Below are 15,039 nucleotides of genomic sequence, written 5' to 3' on the forward strand. Positions count from 1 at the left end.
CAGTTTAAGAGGGAGTGGGACAAATATTTGCCCCATCTGTTGTTTGCTTACAGCGGGGTGGCACAGGAATCCACAGGTCTTTCACCCTTTGAGTTGCTGTACAGGCATATGGTGATGGGACCTCTAGATTTGATTTGTGATGAGTGGGAGGTTGAGTGTGAATCCCACAAGGAGTCTGTTTTGGCATATGTCCCAAACATCAGGACAAGGCTCAGGGAACTCATGGGCTTGGGCCAGGAGATTCTGACAGAAGCCCAACAGCAGAAAAAGGTCTGGTATGACAAGAATGCTCAAGCTAGAGAGTATGCTGTAGGGCAGCAGGTAATGGTTCTCATTCCTGTCAGACACAATAAGCTGCAGGCAGCTTGGGAGGGACCCTTCAAAGTGGTAAGGAAGGTCAGTGCTGTTAACTACATGACATAACTGATAGGCAGGAGGCAGGGGCACAAATTGTACCATGTTAACATCATGAAACCTTACCATAATAGGGAGGCCCTGGGGCTAAGTATTTGCAGTAGGAGGAAGGAGGAGTCTGAGGGGAATCTATGGCTACAGGGAACCAGCCAGCAATATCCCAAATTACTATGGTGGAGCATAGAGTTGCAGGTATATGACAGGACAGTGCAGCACTGTACAGGGGTCAGCAATGCCAAGACAGCTAGAAATCTTAAGGCAGAAAATGGGGTAAGCAATGTTTCTCAAGGGTCACTTGAAAAACTAGATTGAGTCTTTGAGGAAAGAAGAAATGTGACAAAGGGGATACTTCCAGCACAGCTAGCTGGAATTGTGTAAATAATTATATGTCATTTGTGAATATCAACATGATTCATATAAAATATTTTTGTTATAAATGCATCAGAACTGTATGTCATATAAGATGGTTTGTACAGACCTGTGTGCTGAAGAGGTATTTTACAAAATGCTGTTTGAAATGTATCCACGGTGTACCCTACTAGAATAGAACAGAAATGTATATACACTATTTTACTTGTTTAAATGTATATATTTTAACAGGGGAAACTGCAACACAGGAGGTTAATGTGCAAAACTTCAGTAAAATAGCTGAAATTAAATTACTTACACACAATAAAAAGATGTTATCTGTGTAGCAGGAGACATAATGTCTGTACTAGAGAAGTTTTCTGTATTGTCTTTAAATGTGGAGGAATAATTTAAATTGGTTTACGACTTTCATCATTTGCCAAAAGATCCGATGTTTATGTATTTTCACAGATGAATGCTAAATACTACTACCTTTCAGCAGTGGGGGGTTTACCTGGAATAGAGTCAGATGACAAGAAATGATGTCATTCTGCAAGCTATGCCAGGTATTTGAGATATTAATTTGGGAAGTCTCTGAGAGAGATAGAGAGAGAAGAGAGAGAGAGAGACTGCATTCTGTATTCTGTCTTGGATCTGACAAGATCCATTCACCACACATCTGCCTTGCTATGAGTAAGCAGGTCTACGGAACAGTATAGTAATTCTCTTAGATATAGTCAGGAATCTTGCAAAGCTTGGCTTAGATATTTTTCTTTATTTATTTCAGACTGCCCTGCAATATTGTTTTAAATATTTCCTGTGATTTTGAACTCTGATGTCACTGTACATATATATTTAGCATTGTCTTGTTATTTAATTATTTATTATTAAATATATTTAAAACTTTCATTGTGGCTGATCTGTCTAGAAATATTTAAGTTCTGAGAGTACTTGAATATTTATTTGGTGATACTGTGGGCCACTCCTAATAGCCTTGCTCTTGGTCAAATTTCCATCTGAATTCATAGTAACATTACACAGTAAGATTGGACATCCTTTGTTAAGGGCCTTAAAGTAGTTAATAAAGAGGTGGCTGGTGGCAGTAATAACTACCTTATAGTCTGGGCAAAAGGGGTCATAGATAGTAAACCTGTGCCAGCCTTTCCCAGTTGTGTGTATGCGTGTGTGTGTGTGTGTGTGTGTGTGTGTGTGTGTGTGTGTGTGTGTGTGTGTAAAACAAATCTCCAAGAGTGTGTGTGTCAGCTGCTTGGACCGAGGCATGAAGCACTGGTTGGACAGAGAGTGTTGGAGGCCTTGGCGTAGCCACTCAGAGGAGATCTCAACTCTATAGCTGTGCCAGTGGGGAGTCTTATTGGGGATCTGGAAAAATAGGGAGAAACCAGCCCCAGACTGACTGTGGTCTCTGTGTACTCTTAAGGGAAATTGCACTTGATGCAGAAGGCTGCATCTGGAAATACTGTGTGTGTACCTGTCATTCTCACAATGTACATCCCCCACTGGTGTCAGTGATAAGGACTGAGGCTCTTTGATTACTGTTGCCAGTGGCGGGGAGTCACAGGGGGATTTGGTCTATTACTCTCCTAGGTCCCCATTTGACCATGATCTGACTCTGCTTTGGGTTACATTGAGAAAGATTTTTGCATTTTAATACATTTGGGAAGAGTTATTCTATGATATATCATTTCAGACATTTCCTCTAGCAAAGAAGTTTATAATGATTGTTCATAGGTTCATAGGTAGGTACTAGGCTACTGGCTCTACAGTCTATATAAGCCTAGCCAAAAAGGTACCCTGGCTTTCTCCACCCAAGAAAATTATTTTCCTGTGCCCCTGTCGAGCAGAGCCACAGAAGTGATCCCTTGGGTGAATTTCCTATTTCCCATCCAATCATCATGATTTTTCTTGAAGAGTGCTAATGAGGAGCTTTGTTTGATATAGATAGGTAGTTTGTTCCAGAGTATGGGAAGTCTCTGGGACAGGAATCTATCCCTCCAGTATGTTCTGTTTATTGTGGTGACAAGGTTTAGGTTCCTAGAGCATGTAGCTTGGAGGGATTGGAATTTCTCTAAGTGGAGCATGTCCAACAGCTCTGGGTTTGACATAGCTTTGTATGTTAGGCAGAGATTGCCTCTGAGTAGGCAATATGTGATGGAGTAAAGCTGGAGTTTTTTGAGACAGTCTGCGTAGGGCATCTGAGGCTGGTAATCCTCTTTTTGAGGTATTTCTGTGGCCTTTCCAGTTGTTGTAGATGTCTTGTGAAGTACATACCAGAAGGGGCATTGTACTCTATAATGGGTCTAATGAGTGATGAGTAGAGGGGAACAATTACCTCTTTTTTCCTGGATTAGAAACGTTTTGTGATGAGGTGTGCCATGTACAAGATTTCCTGACTACTGTGGTGATGTGATTATCAAAAGAGAGACTACTGTCTACCTGTGTCCCAAGGTCTCTTATCACACTTTTGGTGTTAAGTAGACTACCGCCTATGTGGTAGTTCATGGGTACAGAGTTTTTACCAAAAGGGATGGCATGCCACTTTTTGGCATTGAGCTTGAGGCCATGACACCAGGCATCTGTCTAAGTGAGGCACTTTTGTAGGATGTCCGCATCGTTAGGAGTTTCGATTATGGCTCCTAGTTTGCAGTCATCTGCAAACTTCATTAGCCAAAGACCTTCTGTGTTAGCCTGTACTTCACAGAAGTAGATACCAAACAGGAGAGGACCCAGGACTGAACCATGTGGTACTGCACTTGTCACTGGTCTGTGACATTAAAAAAAGTTTCTCTGCACCAGAGTAGAGCTATCTGCTTACAAATATAAATATGCAGCCTAAACAATGATAGAGCAATTTAGAGCAATGGAAATTTTAGAAAAAAATTAAAAACATCTTCTTCGACTGTTGTCAAACTGTTTACATGAACTTAAAGTGTATAATGGAGCTTTGGAAGTGTGTTTTTGATTACAAGGTAAGAAAGGAATTTCGCATTTTTAGCAAGTGCTGTCACAGTAAGTGCAAAAAAGGGAGCACTGAAGTATTGGGGCAGTTTAAATCATGTTTTTGTTTTGGGAAGGGGACTCATCACACTTAATTCAAGACTGTACAAAAAGAAGATGATCCACATGCAGGGATTATGAACATTCTTTTAAAAAATTGTCCCTGTTCCACCATTTGCAATGCTACTGACATGAACATTGAGAAGGAGTGGTCAAAACACCAACCTATAAGCCAGTAGTTGCAGTATGAAAACTGTCATGTCAAAAATATATGACAGACTTCTTCAACAGTGTAACTATGGTGTGCACAGAATAGGGTTGTAGATATAGTTGTTAATTACCATGGTTGAGTGCTTTTTGGCCACTGGATTATTTTACCAACGTAAACTACCTGCTTCCAAGGAGGTTGCCAATATTCCATTCCTGTGACTATTTGGCACTGGAAATGACTTCTGACATTTTTGTACTGACCGAGCTACATTTTTGTCTGTCTTGTATAGAGATCAGAACCCGCTAAATAACTCTTAAATAATCTGAGACATAGTTTAGCAGATATTTACTGCCATTATACTTCTGTGGATGCACTCTTCTTCTGTAACTACAGTTAAACTGAAATACTTTTAACATCTTTTTCTGAGTAAAAAGTACTGCAACTGGTCTACCAAGATTTTCATGAAATTAAAGGTGCATTTCACTGCTGATGTGGCACCCCAACCACATCTGCAAAAATGGGGAAAAAGTTTGTGGCTGGTTGGCTGGCTGGATGGATGGATGAAAGGATGGATGGATGCATGCATATCATATGCAAGCTCAGGATTCTTGAGCTTAGCAACACAAACTGTTTCATGAAAGTGGGACAGGTTACACAGCCTATAGCAATGTATGAAAACTATATGAAATTCACCTTCCTTCTTTGGTTTAATAATATGATAAATAGTGGTGGCAAAGCAATATTATGAAACTTAAAATTAATAAAATAAATGGCATGTCACAGAACAGTAAGTAAATGATGCCAGAGTGCTATTGAACTATGGCATTCCCTGTAGCACAGCACAACATTTTCAGGGAATTACAGAATTAAATGCATTACCTCACTAAACATAGCTTTCTAGGGCTGCTGAATGGTGTTTTGAACCTTTACAAAACCCATGAACTTCTTACCTTTGGGTGCTCCTCAGGAACATGCTGCTTGGAGAACTTGGCCAACTGTACCATTTCAGGGACGACCTCCTTCACATCATAACTGTTAGTACAGTTTACAAGTGTATTAGCAACTGCATACAGGATGGTCTTGTCAGTAGTCTGTGAAGGAAAGCATCATGAGAAGCAGAGAAGATGAGCGCGTGCAATATAACCAGCTGTGAAAGGCAGTAACTGATAAACGTTACTACTGGTGTATATATCTGAAACAATATAAGCACTGTTTTATACAATTCTGCTTTGTCTACATGTACCCATTTCATCTTGTACAGTCACCTTTAAATGATTAACATTTATCAGTTGTAAAATAAAATAAAATGATCACATGAGCTAATCTACATCATAAAGCTATACCTCCTCATAATACATTACCACTCCTACAATAACAATTTTCAGTCTCCACCACTAATGTTGTAGCCTTATCTGCCTCCATCAGTTGTCTGCAGTGCCTGGTCATGTGCTGATTGGCTATAACCAGGAATGACACTTGACAGGTTGGATTGCTCTTCTTCAGGGGAGAACATGAACGCTAGCAAAACAAAGATCTTACACTACATGGCAGGAATAAAAAATAAGCAGTAACCGTAATGCTGCAGTTAGGTTATTTTGTGCTTATCCACCATCAGTCTCTTCTGCACAAACATGCATTAAAATAAACACATCATAGCATGCTTCTGTCTATGTGACACAGGTGTTGATTCTTACACTATTTATATGTTTGTCTTGCAGATGTTACCTCCTATCTGGGCCTCAACTAGAAGACAAAAGCTATAGAATCCAGGTCCACCTTCTGAAAGAGGAAAGCCAAAGCCCAGCTGTTCTAGCACCTCACTCTTAGAGCACACGTTAATACCAAGGATGTTTCCACAAATGAGGCATTTACACAGAATGTATGTACTGCTCCCCAAAAGCCAGTGGGCTGACTTATCACTCTTACACTATATTACCAGACAGATACCTAAGCAAAACCTAAGACATGAAAGAGTTTGCAAGCTACAGATACTTCTGCATTCCTAGGAACATTGTATAACCACTGGAAATGCAATAATATCAGTACCAAACATACCTCCAACTCCCTTACTGCACTTATAACATTATCTATATTATTTTATATTTATTACAGCTAAACTGTCTAGTCTAGGTAACAAAGTCATTTATTTAATTATGTTTTTGATGGAAAGTAGTAGTCCTAACAAAGGTTGCTCTTGGTTCTGACGAAATATTTTGATTTTAAACAAGACTGCAGCTATTTTCAACATAAATTGTTATTTATGTTTTACATCAAATATCAGCAAAATATCAGAAACTGCAAAGGTTATAAAGCATATAGCCATGAGATTTAAGATATCTATGTAAGTTTGGCAAGTACAAATATTTTCCAGATATGTTAAAGGTATTCACCTTATGGTACCACCTGATAAAGTATAAGATTGTCGCTGAGCTATTGCATGATAAACAGTCATTTGTAATTATTAAACTGAATGTGTGTGTGAAATCACCCTTCATGATGGAGCAGTGTAATGACAGCAGAACAGTTCATAGAGTAGGACTCCTGCAGACAAAATGTTGAAAATGTATTCTTTACACATTTAGAATTGTTAAAGTTACAAAGAAATATTTACCACGTTTCTGACAACACTGGAAGTACAGCATAGAGGAGGAAGACTATAATCTGCTAATGGTCTTTAATTTATAAGCTTGAATTTCATTCCCTCAGTCTCCATTTGTGTAATATAAAACTATGAGGAAATCTTTTATTTTATTTATTTATTTCCATGCTTACTTACTAATGTATGTATTTATAATTTGTTGACTTGATAGCCTGGCTAGGCAGAAGACAGAAACCATTTTCAAAGGAGATCCAAAGAGAAATGCTCCAAAAAGACAACAAATGAAACAGCTAACTATCATTTAAAGTGATGCTGTTAATCAATTAGTATATATAATATCATGAAATAAGCAACAATGCAATCAAATTTTAAGGACAAGTCAATGTAATGCTGTTTCAAGACCTGTTGCACCAGTTTTTGTAGTATACATTCAGTGCTATTGAACTATGTGCTTCTGATCTAAAAGCAACCATACTCAAACATTTTAACATTCTATTACTCCATTGTATAGTAAATGAAAAAAATCATGTTTGCATTTGACACACTGTTTACCAGAAGTTTTATATGTGATTAGTAATGTGCAAAGAGTGGTATTTGCATTTAAAGACTGAGACTTTGGTATACTGGGGATTTCTCTTTCCCTAAAATACAATAATCTCAGAACTGGGTGTGAGAGTGCAGGAGACTTGTCTTTGCAACCAAAATTCTTTTTTTTCAAGATGTTTGTAACCTTCACTATTCATGCTCAAATGTTTGTGACATTTTATGATTGCACTTTATATGGGATTGAGTCTATAAACTATTAACTATTATAGAATAGGCAAAGAGTATATTAGCACCCTGATTGGAAAATGAACATTCTCCAGCAGGGTATTAATGTACAAGAAATGCCCGCTGAAAAATGAGTCCACCACTTCAAGGCAACATATCAAGCTGCCATGTAGTTTGGACTGAAAAAAAAAAAAAACTAACGGCCACCATTATTTTATGCTCACTAAGAAGCACTTCTACGGTTTAGTGAGTGTAAAATATATTCAAAAAAAGAAAACTAAAAAAACAAAAGTGTGTGTGTTTATGTCTGTGTGTGTGATGCATGCATGTGAGTGAAACCAAGATTGATCAAGCCATTATATTACACGCTACACGTGCTTTTGCTGTTTAGCGAGTGGAAAAACGAAGTATAACAGAAAAAGTGTGTGGGTGTATGTTTATGTTTGTGTGTGTGTATATTTATGTTTTTGTGTTTGTTTCTGTCTGTGTATGAATGTGTGCATGAAAGCGAGGTGTGTGTAAGTGACAGCGATCGTTCAACAGCAGCACTGACATACACCTCACCTCTTAGATCAAGTTAACTGGATAAACCCTAAAATAATGGGGGAGCAAAGGATCAAAAAGGAACATATTCTCTTAAAAAATAAAGTTACTTCAATAAGAGGACTTGTGTTAGCATGCATCTTTCTGAAGTGCAAGTGTGTGTGTGTGTATGTGTGTGTGTGTGTGTGTGTGTGTGTGTGTGTGTGTGTGTGTGTGTGTGTGTGTGTGTGTGTGTGTGTGTGAGTGTGTGATGCATGCATGTGAGTGAAACCAAGATTGATCGAGCCATTATATTACACGCTACATGTGCTTTTGCTGTTTAGTGAGTGGAAAAACGAAGTATAACAGAAAAAGTGTGTGGGTGTATGTTTATGTTTGTGTGTGTGTATATTTATGTTTTTGTGTTTGTTTCTGCCTGTGTATGAATGTGTGCATAAAAGCGAGGTGTGTATAAGTGACAGCGATCGTTCAACAGCAGCATTGACATACACCTCACCTCTTAGATCAAGTTAACTGGATAAACCCTAAAATAATGGGGGAACAAAGGATCAAAAAGGAACATATTCTCTTAAAAAATAAAGTTACTTCAATAATAGGACTTGTGTTAGCATGCATCTTTCTGAAGTGCAAGTGTGTGTGCGTGTGTGTGTGTGTGTGTGTGTGTGTGTGTGTGTGTGTGTGTGTGTGTGTGTGTGTGTGTGTGTGTGTGTGTGTGACAGAGAGAGGGACAGAGAGGTGCAGACAGTGAGATGATTGACCCAACTGGCAGCAGCAGATAAGAGGTTTGCGCACCCTCAACCTTTTGGCTCACGAAGTCTGGATAAAGCCTGAAATAAAAGGGGAACAAAGGCTCAAACTAGGAGTAGATTTTAAATGTTGTACTTACAAAAATTGCAAAGTAAGTTAAATAACAGGATTTGTGTTAATATGAATTTTCTGAAGGAAAAGTCTGAAAGTCAAATGCATGTCATTATTTAATGACTTCATTCCCCAATGACTGGCTAGAAACCACACATTTTGGCAGTAAGGGACCAAAAAATAAATAAAGCAAATAGCTACATATTTTTAAAAATGATATAGTGATGGAAAATACTTCCTCTTACAGCATTTACATATACTGCACCAACTTTGAAACATTAGGCAGAGGAACTATTTCACATCAAATATATATAAAAAAATAGTAACAAAAATATATAAATAAGTAAGTAAAACACAACAATTTTACATCGAGACAATTTTCTAAGTGAAATAATGCCCTCCAGGGTGTGTGTTACTGTGTAATTAATGCCCTTGCAGGGATGTAGAGGACCTCCATCTGCAGCACTGGGCCTCAGAACTCCCCTGGGCAAGTGTTAATTACACATTACTTCATTACTCATACCCTGTCAGGCATTATTGCTTGCTTAATAACTTGCTTTCTGTAGTCCAAAGTTTGATTCTGTCAGACTCCATTTGCCTGCTTTGTGACTCTAAGCAAGTCACTTAACCAGACATTGCTCCTGGGATAAGTCTGAGAAAGGTCCATGTGGATTGATGCTTTAAGCTGGTGTTACACTTTCAAAGTCCAGGACTTGGAGCACAAGCTGCCTGCATACATGCATGTGAACTGAAGGAGTGTCTGGTGGTAGACCTCCTACAGTTTGCAGAACAGCCACCATAAGAAATGGAGGATGCTTCACTGGGGAGGGGAGACTGAACTAACACCCTGACAAGGTAGCCCACTTCCTACAACCTTATTCCCATCATGGGAGAGCAAATAGACTAATAAGGCATGCCAGGCAGGATCAGATGGATCATAGAACTCTTATTTGGTGTGGGGATGTCGGATCTTGCCTCTAATTGGAACAAAAATGTAAGCTGGGTTAACATAGTGGAGCCACTGGGTAGGCCTAGCCAGGAACAAAAAAACATATATGATAAAAATGGCCAAAAATGTTAAATGAAATTGCAGGAAACTGTGGGGAAAGGATAGAGACTTGCTAGATCTATAGCCAAACTGATCAGCAGAATGAGAGTAACACTCATACAGCACCAGGAAAAGAAAAAGATAATAAAAAGTAGTTTGGTAATAAAGTGAGTCAGTAGACACGTCAGACTTGACCAAATCCTTCTCTAAAATCCATCAGGTCTTCCCATTTTCAAACAATATTTCCTTCTATTTTACAACATAAGAGTTATACAAACTGAACTAATAAATAATACTGAGTCCTATGTCAGAATTACAATCAAAAGAGAAGGCAAAGCTCTTTATAAATCTGCATGCTATTTATCCATTCTTAGGTTCATAGGTTTATACTAGGCTATCTGCCCTAAGGCATTTATAAGCCTAGCCCAAATTTTTGTGGCTTACGCCACCCCTTATATGAAAAAATACTGTGCCCATTAGTTTGTTGTGCCTCTGTCCAGCAGTGACACAGAGATGATTCCCGGGGTAAACCTACGATCTCCCATCCACAGGTCTAGATTTATAGTCTTTTCCTATTATTACATTGCATGTATTCTACATAATAAAATAAACACTGGGTGGGATTCATAAACATTGTATTTCACGAAGCTGGACAGGAACACTGTACAATGGTATAGCAAAGCCCTAAAGGGTTCATAGACAAAGGTACATGGGTGGATAAGGCCTGGTATACAGTCCTCCCCTCCCCTCAAGTGTCTAGCCTTACTCTTTATAAGTTGTTCACATGTAAAGGTCCCCTTCCCCAAATCTCATGTGATTTACAGACATAACAGCATTTGCACACAGGCTGGTATTAATGGGATAGCCTATAGGACAACAGCTGATATATGCAGATGGCGTTGTACTTCTCAGTTCAGCAACGCCGCTTCCTGAAAGACAGGTTGCTCATCATACAGTGCAGTATATCAGAGCTGCAGTTAGAACTTCTCTATGAAATAGGAAATGTCCTACCCACAATCTCCTCATTACCATAATATGGCCGTGACTGCAGTATCGTGCATTTTTTCAGGAATCACTCTTATGCTCTTACACATGACAGTGGAGTACATCAGAAATGAGAAGAGCAGTGTAGCACGGTATACAGTTCCTTACTTCCTCAATGTGTTGCTGATGCTGGTTGTGCCATGTGGTGCTGACATACCACACAGCTCCTCCCTACATATGAAGTACCGCTGTTCTTAGCATACCAGCATGTACTGTTTGCATCAGTGCACCATTCATAGAAGTCGACTGACTTCTGTACGCTGCTCTTCTTTGCCACAGTCCATGTTTGGAAATATATTGGCAATAATTCACTGTATACTAAACAAAGTTTGCAGTTTGCATTTATACAGCCTTCATGCTGTGCTTATCAATAGCCCATATTGTACATAATGTAAAAGAAAAAATCTAGAAAGTAAAGCTGAAACAGTTTGTATCACAACAGTTGCCTGTGTATAAACAACAAATGTCTGTGTATATATTCTGTTATTCTGATTTTAAAGCAGTAAAATTCAGTCAAGTGGTTATATCAAACACGTTTCATGATAGCGCGAGTCATTTCCACAGAATGTTGTATACTGAGTAGCCTAACTAAAAAGGAGAAAAAATCCAGTGTCCTAATTCTCAGATGTATTATATAGCAGGACCCATCTTACTGCAGCTTTTGCTGCAAACATAATTGCCAAGTTTAAGAAATTGTTTGTGTGTCTCTAAAGGTCACAGTAGGCTGACCAGCATTTCAGGGCTTCAGAAGTAACCTAGGGTGAAAGCTCAAAGCATGCCCTTATAAAGAAGTAAGCAGGACTGCAGTAAATGGTTGTCAACAGCTGCTGCTACCACACACACACACACACACACACACACACACACACACACACACACACACATACACACACACAAATCCACACACTTTGTTTGATCTGGAGGACAACACAACAAACCTACCTTACAAAACTAATGTACATGTTTGAATCTGTATCAAAACTTAAACTGCCTGATCCCCCTAATCCCGTATTTGAAATACCAACCCACCTAGCCAAGTGAATTTTTTTAGTACTTATTAAATACACACTGTCACCATGTGCATCATTTGAATAGTGATGAGGACTCAAACATCAAAACCCAAATAACAGATCAACTATGATGTAGAATGTGATACATGCAAGAGTATAACAAGCTATGTCATACTACTGGGCACATGGGGACTGTATCTTACACTTCTTATGTCTTTTATGTGGACCACACTAGTGTCACTTTATAGAACTATATCAAGGGGCTTACAACCAGTATGCATCTTTGAGCCAAAACATGTCGAGTGTGGATTCAGCTGACTCTCATACTGGGGTTACCAATGGCTCACGATTACTGCAAGGAAAGGATTTGCTCCACAAAACTAAGAGTCAGTACTTGCTGCCATATGGATGGGTAAAGGCACTGAGAAACAAAGGCTCAATCTCTCTGAGTTGTCTCACTATATCCCAGGATGTACTCATGCAGACAAGGTACTGATATATTCAATTTAGCAAGCAAAGCCATGCAATTTATCTGAGATATTTCATAGCAAGCTGAAATGATCATGTTATCACAGGTAATGTAGAGCATCATATGCAGTGTAGCTTATTTAGCATAACAAACATGTGATCTGCAACGTGCACATACTACCACAATAAAATAAACCACAAACCTTCTAAGATACAATCAGCTTTAATGATAAGTATCCCCAACATATATGAAGAAAAGATGAAAGCACAGGACACCTGCAATGTAAATTAATCATTGCCTGCAGATGGTTGTACACAGAATCTGCAGGTGCCCGACAACAAAGGCAGTTCAAATTAATACATAAGGTGAGAACACTGCAGACCTGATCTTAATTCTTTGTAGTGAATGGAGCTTTACCTGCTTCTATGTACTCCAACAGGTGGAGAAAAAGTGTACTAGCACTTAGTGTTTTACCACTGTGAAAGCTATTAACACTCTTACCACTGCCGAATGGACAGCAGCCATCACAGAAGAGTGGAGGGGAGATTACAAAGCTGTTAAAACACTTCAACCAGAGTTTCTAAGAAAAGGATCGGAGGTAAATGCTAACAGTTTCTGTCTGGTGGCTGCTGACTGCTGTTAATTTTTGAGCTTGAAACTAGAACTAAGCAGTGGTGAGAGGTGCTTAATAAAAGCTTGTTAAGCAGCTTTCTGACATCCAAAAGCTGCTCAACAAGCCAGTCTTTTTTTTTTTTTTTAATTATTTTTGAGTGTAAACGTGAAGCCCATGCACTACAACATTGCATGCCTCTTATGTTTGCTGTAGCAAGTACCAAGCTTGCTACCCTTATTAAAAAAGGGGAGAGGGTAATTTAATGTTGTAACATGCAGCCGAAGATTTCCCATGTCTGTGTGTGATTTTTCCATAAAAGAGCCTGAGATCACATTTGTTAAAAAGATGTGACAATAGAAAGAAAAGTGATCTGGTAGCATAAGTGTGAAGCCAAAACTTTCCTTGAATTTGATCAGGCAAGGAAGAGCACCCTTCCAATTTGTTCACTTTGGAAAGGTTTGCTATATCTCTTTGATTCCTGTTCCCATAGACCAAAACTGGATGCCTCTTACTGGTGGAAAGTTGGACTGTTGGATAGTCATTGGCTAAGCCAAGAATCAGGATAAAGAAAACACATGAACTCCTCTAATGAATTATGCATGGACCAAGTTATGCAAGTATCAATGTTATATATTCTACATAGGATTACTTAGCTTTAGTAGTTGCTAGTTTTTGGAAATCGTGCAATGAAGACTATTTTTGTTTTACTCCAAAGTAGACTTAGTTGGATTGAACCTGTCCTGGACTGGGTGTATTCTAGTATGACTTCCAAAAGCCTGACTTATCTATGTGGTACATCCAGTGCATATATCCATTCAGTTTGATAAAAAGTACTGTTCATATATGGGCATTTGCTCAGCCATTTTGAATATAATGCATTACAGTGACTTTTTTACATTCCAATTCCCCAAAAATTACATATTTGAAAATGCTTCTGCTGTATCCTCTTCAGTCTTGCTGCTTCAAGAATATACATACTTTATGTGATGCCTGGTGGAGACCATGTACTGTTTTTGTTACCAGCTTCTAAACTGTCTATATCCTGATCCTTTCCTTAAGAGGAGTTTTGCAGATCTATGTACTATGATTCTGGTCCTATTCATTTAGGTATTGAAACATGGAGTCCTCAAAAAGGCAAAAAAAAAAATCCTGAAACATATAACAACTATAAATTATACAAAAGAAAAACCTCCTTAAATTATTTAGTTGATCTAAAAAACCCTCTACTAAATGATAATATGAAAAACATTATAAAAAGACACTATCAGGTCCATTAAAGAAGACCATGAACTTAGTCTGGCCTCTGAAAGCAAATACAATTATAAATCATTCTTTTGCCATGTTAAAAACTAAGACACAATCACTTATATTGCTCTGAACTTATTCATAATGATGCCTCCTATTCTGACTCAGTATCTTTGCAAATAATTTTAGTGTCCGGTTTACCACCGAGACTTCTATCCAAAGCACTAAAATATCTCTTACACCTCTAATTGTTTATAAAGACCATTTACTGAACATACTAAACCAAAACCAAAACTACATCCTCCATGGGATCCAAAAATTATATCTGGTTGCTTAATTAATACTGTTAAGCAGACACACTTCTCAAACTGTTTATCCTAAATTCAGCTATTGGTATTGTCCTTGATATGTGGTGCACTACAGTGGCAATGCCCCCTCATAAGGGTGGTTTTACACACTAACCCAAGAAATTACAGACCCATAAGCATTACAATCCTCATCTGCAAAGCCATGGAATGTATTATAACTGACCCTCATGAACTACAATATCAAGAATCTTAAGCCCCAATAGTTTGCCTTTGTGAAGAGTAAATCCTGTCTACTGAATCTGTTAAACTTATTTGAAAGGGTTACGGAGCTGAAAATGGTGGCTGTGCAGTACACAGGGTATATCTTGACCTGGCTAAGGCCTATGACAGCATTCTCCATGCCGGCATCATACAGAAGCTAAGTGCTTCAAAAAGTGATCCATTTGTAGTAAGATGGATAGCAAAATGGTTGAAAGACAGAACCCACACAGTGCAAGTTGCAGGTGCATTCCCTAGCATTCCATACTAGGTCTCCCCTTTTTG

The 15,039-nt window shown here is 38.6% G+C and overlaps 1 protein-coding gene across 2 annotated transcripts in view; it reads right to left on the minus strand.

The window, feature by feature from the left end:
• Nucleotides 1-15,039, minus strand: part of UNC45B (unc-45 myosin chaperone B) — a 373,967-nt gene that overhangs the window by 110,757 nt on the left and 248,171 nt on the right. For both annotated transcript variants that reach the window (XM_044064331.1, XM_044064332.1), the window contains exon 13: nucleotides 4,939-5,079. In XM_044064331.1, the coding sequence (XP_043920266.1) occupies nucleotides 4,939-5,079 (141 nt within the window). The remainder of the gene's footprint in view (nucleotides 1-4,938; nucleotides 5,080-15,039) is intronic.

This window comes from Protopterus annectens, chromosome 2.part2 (genome assembly GCF_019279795.1).
Source record: "Protopterus annectens isolate FY-2018-M chromosome 2.part2, PAN1.0, whole genome shotgun sequence".
Lineage (NCBI taxonomy): Eukaryota > Metazoa > Chordata > Ceratodontiformes > Protopteridae > Protopterus > Protopterus annectens.